General features: G+C 39.4%; 1 protein-coding gene across 6 annotated transcripts in view; it reads left to right on the top strand.

Moving 5' to 3' along the window:
* The first annotated feature begins 1,491 nt into the window (after window positions 1-1,491).
* ppfibp1b (PPFIA binding protein 1b) overlaps window positions 1,492-14,485 on the top strand; it is a 35,438-nt gene continuing 22,444 nt past the window's right edge. For 3 of the 6 annotated variants that reach the window (XM_061822410.1, XM_061822408.1, XM_061822407.1), the window contains exons 1-8: window positions 1,492-1,712; window positions 10,091-10,140; window positions 10,683-10,819; window positions 11,369-11,453; window positions 12,794-12,999; window positions 13,687-13,776; window positions 13,870-13,983; window positions 14,121-14,252. In XM_061822410.1, coding sequence (XP_061678394.1) covers window positions 10,772-10,819; window positions 11,369-11,453; window positions 12,794-12,999; window positions 13,687-13,776; window positions 13,870-13,983; window positions 14,121-14,252 — 675 coding nt within the window. In that variant the 5' untranslated portion in view covers window positions 1,492-1,712; window positions 10,091-10,140; window positions 10,683-10,771. The remainder of the gene's footprint in view (window positions 1,713-10,090; window positions 10,141-10,682; window positions 10,820-11,368; window positions 11,454-12,793; window positions 13,000-13,686; window positions 13,777-13,869; window positions 13,984-14,120; window positions 14,253-14,485) is intronic. The other 3 variants (XM_061822413.1, XM_061822411.1, XM_061822412.1) reach the window with 3 other exon arrangements.

The following is a 14,485-nucleotide window of genomic DNA, read 5'->3' as shown; positions in this document are numbered from 1 at the left end:
TGGTACAAATAAAACAAGGACTTTTTTTTTTTCTTTTACCTCAAAGTGAACTTTGAAGTCAGGCACAGAAACTGTTTATCATTAAGCTCATAGGCCATGGCTCTCGGTTTCAAATGAATGTTTTACCTTTCTTTAACTGAAAAGTCAAGATTAAAATGATTTACAAAAAGTTTTGCTTCATTATGAAAAACCATGACAACTAACCCCCAAAAGACCCAAGATATTCTGACCCAAACCACCATGTTTGCCAATGCTAGCTTTATCTTAGTTTAAAACAGACCAATAAAGAAGGTTTGACAAGATGCTTTAATCTCTACTCGAATAAGGCCTCATGCATCACTGCAAGAATTTGAAACAGCTGAATCCAGAAGTTTACATACACTGCAAAAAAATAAATTTCATTTTTTGTCTCACAGTCAGAAGTCAAATCAGACCAAATATTTCCCGTTACAGTTCAGTTAGGATTACCAAAATTATTAAATTTTGTTAAATGCCACAGTAATGAGGAAGAGAATTTCTTTGGGATTTTTACATTATTTTGTTCAAGGTTTAAATACATTTTGTTTGAACTGCATGACTTGGGTCAAAAGTTTTGGGTAACCCTCCACAAGCTTCTGAAAGTACTCTGCTGGAATCCTGGCCCATTCCTCCTGACAGAACTGGTGTAACTGAGTCAGGTTTGTTGGGTGCCTTGCTCTCACAGATCTGCCCACAAATTTTCTCTCTCTCTCTTTTAACTGTGACTGTTATGGTACCTTGTGCCTGATTAGGGGTTTAGATCAGGGTACACCACCAATGTTTGTCAACTGGCGGCCTGTAATGCCCTTTAAAACTATTCTGTGAAGGGCTTTAATGAATAATATTTAATCAATTTTGGCATAGTGGAATACATCTGTAGAGGATTGGCCTCACTGTTCTGAGGACCGGGGTTGAATGCTGCCCCTGCCTGTGTGGAGTATGCATGTTCTTTGGTTTGATTTTGAGTTCAACAGTTGTTTGTCTCTATGTGTCCTGTGATTGGGCGGCAACCAGTTGCGGGTGTACCCTGCCTCCTTGCCGAAGATAACTGGGATAGGCTCCAGCACTCCAGCGACCCTCGTGAGGATAAGCAGCTCAGAAAATGGATGGATAATTTGCCATTTTTTTCCCGTTATTTCTTTTTCAAAATATAAATTAACAATGTAATAGTCTAATAACACTGTGCAAGTATTCATATTTTGTCAAAAGGAAAAAAATTGCGGTATAACCTCTGGATTTGATAAGCATGGGTGCAACAAGTCGATTTTCCTTTTTTGACAACCCTAACATCGCTAGATGTCGCATGTGGTATTACAAAGATGTGAGTTGACGAACCTAAATTATCGAAATTGGGGGCGGGGGGGGGTGGCGAGACAATGCACAAATACCTAAGATTGTAAAAAGCCGGAAGTCAAAGTTCAATAAATGATTGCGCCCGATTTTTTAAATACCTACTGTACTTGAACGCAGCAGGACTCCAGGCTACTGCAGGGCCGGCTGGGTGGGATCCTACGGTGGTGACGTCAACGCATTTGCTGCCGCCTTGTGACGGGGGCATCATGGCGTAGCGATGTGGAGCCACGGCAGCACTGGGAGCACCCGAGAAGTTCAACAACGAGCCGCTCGACATCTTGGGGATTTATGCAAGCTTCTATAACGACTTCAACGGATAAAAAAGTTAGGCCAGTGTCTGGGTAAGTGACTTTGCTGTGATTTAAACTCTCCAGCGAAACTTTAGGGTTTTAAAAAAAGGAAAAAAATCTGCGCATTTGAGTGGAAACAATGAGTGGAAAAAACTAGTTTCTTGTACAGGTTTTCACAATGTAGCATTCTTGTAATGTCATCTTTTCACAACTATCCACGAAGCTGAGCTTGTACTCGAGCCCATCGAGTCGGAGGTGTATAGTTGGCGAACGTCTCAGCCGAACTGCAATTTGATTGAATCCCGAAATTTCATTTCACAAAGTCGTGGATAAATGGGTTGATGCTAACAGCCCCACGGTGTGTGTCTCGCACGGTGCCCCGTTAACTGTGCGTGTAAATCCCGACACAATCAAATTGAAAGTCATTTCATGTGTGATGTAGCTCACAAACGACACGTTTGCGGGTCTCCATTTCTTTATAAAGTTTGCTGGTGTCTTGTTTATGGCTTTGCCTTTGTTGTCTCCTTTTTGGGCACATATCAAGTCCTTTACTTGAAAAGAGAGGTGGTCTGCTGAGATTTTATGTAGTCTTTTAGTGTGTCATCCAAAAAGTTTGCACTCCGGATACACGGGATCAGCTGCTCTTCCAGAATTGCTCTGCAGCCGACCCTTTTAAACCTATCACTTTTCAAATGAACAATACTATTATTGTCTGAGAATGAATTGCTCCAATAACAATGTCAACAAGCCACCGTGATTATCTGGAGTGGAGTTGATGAACGTGGAAACATTTATTCAGGTCATTTATTTTTCAGATTTGCGTGTGAATGCGCAGAGGTTGAGCCATCTTTCCATTTTCTATACTGGTTATCCTTCACTATAATGTTTACAGTACATGCAACTGATCAAGAGTTCGTTGGCGGTGCATGCTTTTGAAAGTTATAATGGCCCTCTGAGTATGAATATAACATGACTAGTGGCCACCATCTTTGTGGATTTAAAAAAACAAAACGAACATGGAATGCAATGAACGTTTCAGAGTAAATACTGTCCCTTTTAACTCATTCAAATACACTGATGAAAAACAACTGACTACTAAAATACAAACCATTCTACTGCCCACATTGCTCTTGCGAATAATGTTACATTCCTGCCGTTTAAGTAATATTTTTAGATTGAGACATTTTTGAAATGTCACAGTACTTTTGATGTATTGACTTGGGGAGCCCCTCGCAATGTCTATATTTTTATATTTTATAGGTTCTCCCTGATTAGCAGATGAAATGAAACAGATGAGGTATGTAGAGAAATATAGTATGTAGAGAAGGTTCTGCTGTTTCACTCGAATTAGAAGGCATTTTTTGACCTAATTTTCTTCCGACATAATCACAACATTCTTCCAAAAAAAAAATTTTTTTTCCCGCAAAGTCCTACATTTTCCTCTAAGTCATTATCCAATTTTCAAAAACCTTTGGTGCATTGTCCTCAGGTTGAATTGGTGATTCCAACTGGATTTCTCATTTTGATAACTTGTCATTTTTGGAAAATCTTGTCATGTCGCTAGTGTGTGTGTGGCGGGGCTTCAGTGGGTTTATTACACTCCTCATTCATTATCAAAGGGAAGACACTGGTAAGAAAGTGATATTGATTCTTATAGCTTTTATAGTCCAGTTTTTTGGTGGAAACAGTTGTGACTATAGAACAGAGAAACACAATGTGAAATAAATACTGAAATAGGTCAAGTGGAGTGCAGTTGGTTCAAATGCAAGGAATGTGCCCTGCTCTCCAAATTCAACAACCGGTTGCTAAAATGTTTGGCAAATGGAGAGATTTTAGATTTTAATCACATGGTATTTAAAATCACAGCAGGAGCTATTTCCTATTTTTAGGTACTAGATTTACACAAGATGGATGGCATGTGTTACCTTTTTAAAATGCATCTCCACAGTCACATCTAGCTCCCATGTCATTTTTTGATTCATTGTGTAAAATGAGTGACGAGGCAATAAGCTTACTTACTTAGGTTGGAAATAAGTGTCACTTGTGGCCACTGTCACAAGTAGACTGCAAATAGACAGCTTGCATCTCATTGCCATTTCCAAGACTGCATAAAATCACACCAAACAGTATGTACTGTTGATGAACATCAACCTGATGCATACAGTATACAAATACAGTCCTTTGCATTCATCTTTCAGTCTGTGACGGTGTGTATACCAAGACCAAATGAGGGCACTTGAAGTCAAGGTGACGGGGATCAAACTAACACCTTGGAGATTAGTGGGCAACTGCACCTTCCAAACAGGTCGCTTTTAAATAGCCTAGCATGGTGTGAGTGTGTCACAACTAGTTTATCGTTTTACTTTGGGCAAAAAAAAAATTTCTTATTTAACCAATTTCTTTTTCTATTCTGATCGTTAAGTGTGGAAATTTAGATCATTTTTTTTAGCGCTGATATGTGGATTTAAAGTAGAACAGCAAAATAAACCTCAGTGTGATTTATGAATAGTAAATCTAACTACTAAATTCCGCAACCTTATCACCAGCTGTGAAAGAGAGTTGAATGCTTGCTATTATACTCTCAGACATGAGGCCCTCAAGCTATTGTTTTTTGTCAATCTTTTCCTTGAACAGAGGCAGACTGGGTCGCACAGGATTAAGAACTTGCAGATTGTTGTCCTTTGGACAACCTTTGGCAAGAATACTTGAGGTGTCTGTAGTGTCCCTTCTCACAGCTTGGAGGGACCCGAGTTGATAGGTTTGAACAGCTATTTTAGTGGTTTACTCGCTCTTGTTTTATTCTCTTTCTGCTTCTCTACAAATTGTGGATATTTTCATTTCAGGGCAAGGTTTTTTTTTTTTTGTGCACTCTTGATCTGTGTCTTAGACCAGGTGTTTTATCCACATGCTATGTGTAATGTACTGCTGCTGTATTTTTTTCCTATTCAGTCAAAACTCTCTGCAAGCAGCAACAATAGCTATCTTTGTGCCTGCTATGGCTGCTCTAAGAGCTACTCTGAGAAAGCCAGACAGTACCACTTTGTTTTGGAGAATGATGCTTGCATGTTTCTACTTTAAGCGATGTCTCCCTTGATAGGCATGTTGCAGCAATAGGATATTTTCTTATGGACTAGGTTAGTTACACAACTGATCTGCTGCTGTCCTCATTTGCTCCCCTCCAAAACCCAAGTATTAATCAATCAGGTAATTGTCCCAGACAGGCTTGTGTTGGATCTTAGAGGTTTTCACTGTATTTTGCATTTAAGCAATAGATTTTATTTTGTAGTTATGTGGTGGCATTTGCATCTTTTTTTGGGATGGGCCTGATATTCTCAGGGTGTATTTCAGGATTGAATTACAGATTGGACTTCCCTGTAATTAAACTTTCTGTTTGCTGAGGTCATTGCACTGCACACGATTTTGCTACATGCAATTTTAAACACTAGTTTAGCAGTGACTGACACAAACAGTACACCTCTATCTGGACAGCGTGTCTCGTCTTGTATTGGAAGCATTTTTCCTAGAAACCATGCAAGAATACATTACTCTTTTGCGGCTTATGTTGTCAGCCTACGATTGAGTTTGTATGTTCTTCTCATTGTGCTGTTATATCTGCACACACATATAGTACAGTACATGCATAAGAACATATACAGTGCTGTGGAAAAACTACTTGCCCCCTCCTGATTCATTTTTTTTTTTTTTTTTTTTGGGGGGGGGGCATAGCTATCCCACACAAAGGTTTCGTATCAGCAAATCAATTTTAATCTCACTCAGAGACAGCTCAAGTAAATACAAACTGCACTTTTGAAATGACAATTCAATTTATTAAGGCCCCCAAAAAATTAAAACCTATCTGACCCCTTATGGAAAAGTAATTTCTCCCTGAAGCTAACAACGAGCTGTGCCACACTTGGCAGCAACAACTGAAATCAACCATTTGCAATAATTGTTGGCTAATCTTTCACATTGCTCTGGAGGAATACAACACACACACACACACAAACACCTGTTTCAATTCTGCGATATTAGGGGGTTTTCTTGCATGAACTCCCTGTTTAAGGTCACTCCACAGCATCTCACTTGGATTTGAATCCGGACTTTAGCTTGGCCACTCCAAGACCTTAATTTTTTTTTTTTTTTTTTTGAGCCACTCAGAGCTGGACTTTCTGGTGCGTTTCGGATTGTTGTCTCGCTGCATGATCTAAGAGCACTAGACTTGGAGGGCACAAATTGATTACATTTAAAATTACGTTTTTATTCTTAAGAATAGTCGAAATAGTCGACTCATATATTGAGCTTTCCACAATCAGGATTTTTGGGCACCCTCAGTAAATTTAAAAAAATATCCAATCGCTTTATGAGTCTCGCAATGAGTCTATAGAAATTACCCATTCATATACTCTATGTACTTGTGTACTTAATCGCTCAAACGATATTTACAATAAGTAATTTATCTATGGTCATCTCTTTATTCCATTGAGGCATAGTGACAGATAGAACAAATAAATTTCCTATATTAGGTGGCAGTAAATACAATTATTACACATTGTAAATAATTACAATAAATTACAAAACAGTGGTGAGGCCGGCCATTATGTACGGATTAGAGACGGTGGCACTGAAGAAACAACAGGAAGCAGAACTGGAAGTGGCAGAAATGAAGATGTTGAGGTTCTCGCTCGGAGTGAGCAGGTTGGATAGGATTAGAAATGAGCTCATTAGAGGGACAGCCAAAGTTGGATGTTTTGGAGACAAGATTCAAGAGAGCAGACTTCGATTGTTTGGACATGTTCAGAGGCGAGATAGTGAGTATATTGGTGGAAGGGTGCTGAGGATGGAGCTCCCAGGCAAAAGAGCGAGAGGAAGACCAAAGAGAAGGTTTATGGATGTGGTGAGGGAAGACATGAGGGCAGTTGGGGTTAGAGAGGAAGATGCAGGAGATAGGCTAAGATGACACGCTGTGGCGACCCCTAACGGGACAAGCCGAAAAGAAGAAGAAGAAGAGGTGGCAGTAAATACAGCAATTAATGTATCAACTTTCTATGAAAATTTTGTTTGTTGGTGTGCTGTGAAATTTTTCAGTTGTAACGAATGTACTTTGGCTCCATAAAGGTTGGCATTCTCTGCTCTGGTCAGATTCTGTTCTAATCAGTCACATCAAACCAACACTACAATAATACAGAAACTATGGGTGCTAATATATTATAATTACTTTATTACAATTAAATTACTTGATCCTCACCAAAACTTTACAACATGATTCAAAAGAACGGCAGCATGTGTTCACATATCCATTTGCTCTAGCTCTAGCTTGCTTGGCTACATAACATTTTGTTGCCTGCTTGCGAGCCGTATTGTATTAAAAGTACGTGAACATACGTCAAGGAAGCCTTGACCCTAACCCTAACCCTTTGAGTTGACAAGAAAAAGCCTAATGATCGTAAAAAATGGGAATGGAAATTTGTCTTCTAGTCTTCGTCATGTTGTCTGTCTCAGCTGTCATGTCTCTCCCATGCAGCTGTTTTTTTAAAAATAACTTTATTGGCCAGCAGATAGTTACAGTTTAGTGTCAAAAGACACCCAACAAAGCTAAAAATAATCACTTTTGTATTCAAATTTACTGGGAACGACAGCAACACACAGTAGATATCTTTTGTGGAGCTGATCATTGATGTGATTGATCAGATTGCCGAATTATGACATTAAAGCCGTTCAGCCAATCATCATAAAATGCTGTCAGTAAGATAGTCAGCCAGAGCTGCAAGAAATGCAAAGTTATCAATGTCCTTTTACCATGCCTCTTATCAACCTAGCTTGTTTTTGCTTGCCCATTAAGGATATAAGTTAAATTTTTTTTCAATTCCTCATTTTAAAAAACGCCAAACAAATGTTTTTCCTGATGTTTTTGAGATTCTAGGATTAAAGCTGCAGCTAGCTGCTAGTGTGAAGTGAATGGGTGGCAACTGGAAAAATTAAATGGCAGTATTTTGATGGAGCACATCGACAACATATTGAGGGGAGGCGGAAGCTTTATGAACTATTTCCTTTTCTAAGCGATGAGCTAAGTATTAATTATGAACTGTGAACTAAACTAGTTCATTTTTGGAAGAACGAGCAGAACTTTGAACTTATTCATGTAGAAATCCTATATTATCATCATCCTGTATTTTTTAGATTTCAATATTTGACTGTTTAAAAAAAAATTGTCACTTGATTTCCTAATATCATTCTCCAGAAACCTCTAATATGACTGATGTTAAACAATTCTACAAAGAAGATGGAGAAATATTCTTCTCCAATGATTTGTAAGTCTATCGATTGCAGATTCTTGATTTCAGTTATTGCTTCCAAGGGTGGCACAACCATTTATTTGGTTTATGAGGCAAATGTTTTTTTTTTTTACATGTAGGGAAAGAGACAGTAAGTTATTGTTCCCCTTCATAAATGTCATCATTCAAAAACTGAATCTTATATATATATATATATATATACTTTTATCTTTGTGAGATATTAAAATTGATTTGATGATATGAAATGTTTGTTACATCCATCCATTTTCCTAGCTGCTTATCCTCACAACGGTCGCGGGGAGTCCTGGAGCCTATCCCAGCTGTCAACGGACAGGAGGCAGGGTACACCCTGAACTGGTTGCCGGCCAATTGCAGGCCACATTGAGACAAACAGCCGCACTCACAATCACACCTTGGGGCAATTTAGAGTGTCCAATTAATGTTGCATGTTTTTGGGATGTGGGAGGAAACCGGAGTGCCCGGAGAAAACCCACGCAGGCACGGGGAAAACATGCTAACTCCACACAGGCGGGTCCGGGATTGAACCCAGGACCTCCAAACTGTGAGACCAACGCTTTCCAGCTGACTCACCGTGCCACCTGTTTGTTACATAGCACCGGATGAAATGGACAAATTCTGTGAAAGATTAAATGTTGCACAGCATTTGGTAATATAACAAGAGGCCTTAGAAACACTGAAAACTGTATAATTCATACCATGATTTTAGCATGGTATTGACTATGTTACAGCGTCCTGTCTTTGATCAACCATCTCCATTTTTCACATTTCAGTGGATGCTGATTTTACATAAAGTGGAAAATTTGCCCACAGGAATGCTGAAATAACAGTGTTAGGTCTGTGGGTTCTTTCCAACCAGTCTGAAAATGTGTCCAGTGTTGGCCACTCCCAGGATGTGAGGCAAGAGTTTCAATAAAGAGGGTTTGTGCGTGTCAGAGTGTGACATTTTTAGGACAAAAATTAAGTCTCCTTAAACGAACCAGGAAAAAATCCAATTAAGATTGTGTTTGTTACAATTTAGAGTTAAAAGACTAGCATTCCCTGTAGGGGTGTTAATGTCCACACGTAATGACCACGTCCATGCTTGCATAACGCTGCATTGTCTAGATGCGTTTCAAAATAACCAAGAGAAATGCATCCACTATGCTGTTTTGGCATATGTTCAAGACTGGGACCCCAAAGTGCATCTTGACTTCAATTGCAAAGTATCTACTGTTGTATGGGTAGAAAAATCATTGGGTCCAAGTTATAAGCAAATGGTCTCATTGATTTTCTCAAAGGCTTCATTCACCACATCTTTTTTTATGGAAGTTAATTTTATCCCCAATTATTTTATCATGTGTGTAAAAATTGTGCCAAACATATGTGCGTTCATCTGAGATGACACGCTGTGGCGACCCCGAAAGGGACAAGCCGAAAGAAACTTACTTTTTTACAATCTAGATAGAATCCTTTACCATAGGCATTGTTTATTCTAAACTTATTATGTTAACCAAATACTGTAAGGTCCCTCTATAAGGCATTGCTCATCATATGATATTGTTTTTGCATAGGAAGGTAAGCACAGCTAATCAAGGGTTCATGAATTTGAATGTTGCGTTCACTGTAATGTGTGTAAATGTATTTGGTTGTGCCGTTATGGTTTAGCCCTTTGAACTCTCCAGTCAATTTCAGATGTGGGCCTTCACTCAGCAACCAACCAACAACCCACACCCCAGCACAGACTTCTCCCACTACTTCAGCATCAGTAACTCCCCCATCAGAAACCTCTCAACCCAATAACAAATATATTTCACTCTTTAAGAACTTTCATAACATCTCAAATTGTGGCCGGTTAAAATACTGAGTGGCTACTAAGTGGTAAAGTAGTAGCCACAGTACATGGTAGGGCTTCATGAAATTGGAAAAATATAACACTGGGATTTTCTTTAACCCTGCAATATGTATTGCGGTTAAAAAATATAGAATAACTTGTAATGGGAAAGCCAGATCAGATTTCTCTTTTTCCCTCTAGAAAAACATATGCTCAGTAGAGCACAAAATTACACGGAGTGATTTGTCTGTAGTAAACCTATAAGACCTCAAGACACCCAGCTGTCAAACTTCTGAAATTCGCAGGTGACATCACAGTCATCGGGCTCATCAAAGACGGTGACGGACCCTGTGATGTGAGTATTGCACACATATACATGTCAGCCCTCAGCCACACGCACCATAAGCACCGGGGCACCTCAAGGATGTGTCTTCTCCCCGCTGCTATTGGCAGGATCCTATCACACCCTTGACATCCTGCCTACCATCTCTTCCTGCTCCTTCCCTCGGCTAAGCGCTACCAGACAATGTAAACCAAAACTAGCAGGCATTCCAACAGCTTCTTCCCTCTTGCAAATAAGTTCTTGAACATCTAACTTAAAATTCCACTGCAACATGCTGCCAATTTTTTTCCTCGAGTTTGTTGCTACATCCTGCTGGGCCAAATAGTATTATAAATGATAGACTATCAGACGACCACTCACTTTAGACTGCGTACACCCCTTGAAGTCTTGACACCCTTTGCACAATGGTCAATGCACTGGACGATCGCTCAAATGGGTATTCTCATTGCTCTAAATACAAGAAAACTCTGCATGCTTTGCACAACTTTGCACCTGTGAATTTAAAATAAATATATGTTCCCTGTTATTTGACTGTCTACTGTTGTCCTCAACAGTATGTTGTACTAGGGCAGCTCCAACTACCGTAGACAAATTCCTTGTGTGTTGTTTACATACTTGGTCAATAAAGCTGATTGTGATTCTGATGCTCAAGCACCATATTCTACAACCCAAGTGCCTCGTGATCAAAACAGTAAGCTAAATGTCAAGCCCTTCCTATCTTCCATTATAATATTCAACTCTAAATTTGTACACTACTGTATAGCAGTTAACTATTTCTCTAATAACCTCACAAAAACCTAGTAACTTAAAATAAAACACTCACAAATCCATCCTCTTTTGCAAACTGTGTTGGGTAAAGTCAGCTATTGTTGTTGTTGCTGCTCTGGAAGTGGAAGGAAGTTCTCCTTGAAAATTTTTTAATCATGTTGGTCATCTCTTCTTGCTCAGTTACCTTCATATAATATAGGGGAATCCCACTCGTGTAGCTGTGAATCTCTCTGAAATAACTCACGACTGATAGCTGCACAGCCAAAACACACCAGACATTACATGAAGATGAAAGACTGTTGGACATACTAGTTTTATGATTCATGCTCGGTATTTATATATTCTGCAGGGGCCATTTCATCATGTCATCTTTTGTATTTTCTTCTGTCAAGGAAGAGAGCCAATTCACATAACTGTTCATATATTACATGTAAACAAACCCTTTCCTTATTCTTTCACTGTCTTTTTCCAGTTTCTTTTGTGGAGTCTGAAGATGATGGCGGATGCCAGCGACATGTTGGCAGCTGCTCTTGAGCAGATGGATGGCATTATAGCAGGTTTGTCTCAGTGCATAAGCAGTATATAACCAGAGGGTCAATGAAAAAATACAGCCCTCTTTTGTGATCAATTTTATTTTCAAAAAGAAGACTAAGAAAGCACACATCTAGCCTAAATTTTAACTGCAGATGTATAGTGTCTGGATTTAAAGTGTGTGGCAACAGTAGTGTTCACAAGTATGTTCAGTGTTGTACGATGCATCACTGGAGCCAATGATGTCATTGCTTGTTTGGCTCTGAGGGGTCACTTGGCAAGCCAAACGTTAATGGATACCATTGCTGACATATTAGTGAGGGCTGTCGTCTCGTCTATAATTGTCAATTTTCCATATAGTGGCTACACTATAACTACTGGTGCTTAAAAGAGTAAATCATGAAATTACGGCATTTTTTTAAAAGAATTCCAAGAGTTTGCCCATACAATTCAATATGATTACAAATTATGATTTCGTTTCAACAGTGACTACAGAATCTTACCATAATACCCTGATGTTGTTTTTATCTTGTCTTGCTAAAACCTTGACTGAGCTTCACTTGCCATGAGCAGAGGTTGTCCTTGATATTTGTTTTCCTTGTCCAGTGTTTATATTCATTGACATTTTAAGAAATCATTATACTGTACTGTTCGTGATGAAGATGTTCATTCCATATAGAGCACTACCTGTAATAGTATAGTGAGGACCTGATGTTCAATAGGTTACAGGTCCCAAACTTTAAATCACAGTATAAATGTTTACCAATGCTGCTTTAAAACATTCTCTACACATCTCTCAGTATTCCAGCTCTTCTTAAAGGTCCTGTATTTTGCCAAACTCACTTTTCCTAGTATTTGCATTGTAATATTGTCTCTATTGTGCATCAGTAATCATGTGAAATGGGAATTAAAATCGTCCACACATTCCTGAGTGCTGGATGTTTTTCTGCGGAGGGGCTTGATATCAGTACAGTCAGATTTCCATCCATCCATTTTCTGTGCCGCTTATCCTTACAAGGGATGCGGGCATGCTGAAGCTTATTCCAACTATCTTCGGGCAAGAGGCGGGCTACACCCTGAACTGCTCTCCAGCCAATCGAATTTCTCTAGCTTGCTATCTATACACCGCTAATGAAGATCTCATCTTTCCCTTTCCTCTCTGTAGCCAGTATCCAAAACTGTGTCAAACAGAAGTAGCTGTCAAAGGGGCCTTTTCTGGACAATCATATCACAAAACCAAGGTGTTTTTAAAAATGAAATGTACACTTTTATACTAAGTCCATGTTAGATAATCACTCTCTGGAGGTCTAAATAGCCAAAATGTGGGACCTGTAATACATTTCTTTGTTATGCTTCTTTCCATTAGGATCCAAGGCGCTTGACTACTCCAATGGGTTGTTTGACTGTCAGTCGCCCAGCTCTCCTTTCATGGGCAATTTACGGGCTCTTCACCTTTTAGAAGACCTAAGAGGCATTCTGGAGCTTCTGGACAACGATGGACGAAAGAATCTTCGCTGCCAGATCCCTGACTCCACAGCTGAAAGTCTGGTTGAGTGGCTCCAGGGTCGCATGGTGAGTGTCTCCAAACCAAGCATAGAATTTTCGCAACAGTAGCTTAGCCTCAGAGCAGCTCAGTCTTTACAAATTTTAATTAGAATAGAATGGCTATTATACTGCATGATGTCGTGTGCATTTTGGAGCCATTTTAATTAACATTTATATTATTGTACCCCTTCTTAAAAGACAAAAACAAAATGTATTGGAATCTATTTCAATTCAGATGTTAGTTTGGGTTGCTTTAAAATATGGGGTGATTCTACATGTTTGCTTATTGAGCTGCCAAAGTTGCTTAGTGCAGAAAAGCAGACAGACGTCAGTTGTTGGAGGCAACAACAGAATGGTTTACTAAGTGGAAACATGACTGCCCATTTGGCAGAGTTCATTTGGAATGCATTAACTGTTGTGTTTTGTGACAAGAAAAATGTGCATTCCGGGAGGTCCTAAATTGTGTTTCAGAAATGGATGACCCACTACAAGATGGATGCCACAGTTTTTGTTTAATGCAGCAGCTAAATATCCGTGTCAATGTGAGGCTATCTTTCAGCCAAGAAAGGTTTTGTTAGTGTATGGCAAAGGATACGTCTGTAAACTGACACCAAAAAAAAATTATTATTATTGTAACTTTCCCATGTGCTCACAAGTCAGGATTTAAAACCCATCCAGATTCTTAGAGTAATCCATGCTATACTGTCCTTGTAGTCCAATGGGCACCTCTCTGTGGGAGGAGGTGACCACTACCAAGAGAGGCTTACGCGACTTGAGAGTGATAAAGAGTCCTTGGTGCTTCAGGTAGGGCCAGAGGACACAAAGGCACACAAACTCTTTCGAAATGCATTTTGAAAGAGACTTTTACATGCCTTTTCCATTTCCTTTTACATGCAGGTTAGTGTGCTAACAGACCAGGTGGACGCTCAGGGAGAAAAGATTCGGGACCTTGACTTGTGTTTGGATGAGCACAGGGAGAAGCTCAACACAACTGAGGAAATGCTACAGCAGGTCATCTTTATGTAGTCACTAACATTACAGTAGTAATTTTTTATACATCTTTGTCGACTTAAAACAATGCTCGCGATCTGAGATGCTTACCAGTACTGATAGTGTTTTCTCATTCCCATCTTTATTTTTAATTGCAGGAACTTATGTGCCGAACAGCCCTTGAGACCCAAAAGCTGGAACTTGTATCTGAATTGTCCAACCTAAAGTTAAAACTAAATACCTTTCAGAAAGAGAGATTGGAATTTGATGAACGATTTCAGGACAGTGAGGTATGTAGGCAAATGCTGCGAACAAGAATAGTCTTTGACTTGGTTTTTCCTGACTCACATACATACACCAAATGGATTTTCATTCGTGTTGTTGTATTGAGCTTCAAAGCAGTTACATGCTGGCCTCAGGGGTATGCCACCGTTCCCTGAACAAGGAATGCGTGTTGATTTTGGTGTTGTCAATAAATTAACAATAAATAAAGCACAGTTGCAGGAATTAAAATGCACACATG

This window comes from Syngnathoides biaculeatus, chromosome 6 (assembly GCF_019802595.1).
Source record: "Syngnathoides biaculeatus isolate LvHL_M chromosome 6, ASM1980259v1, whole genome shotgun sequence".
Taxonomy (NCBI): domain Eukaryota; kingdom Metazoa; phylum Chordata; class Actinopteri; order Syngnathiformes; family Syngnathidae; genus Syngnathoides; species Syngnathoides biaculeatus.
Note: the sequence above shows the minus strand (reverse complement) of the source record. Positions and strands in the feature narration are given on the sequence as shown.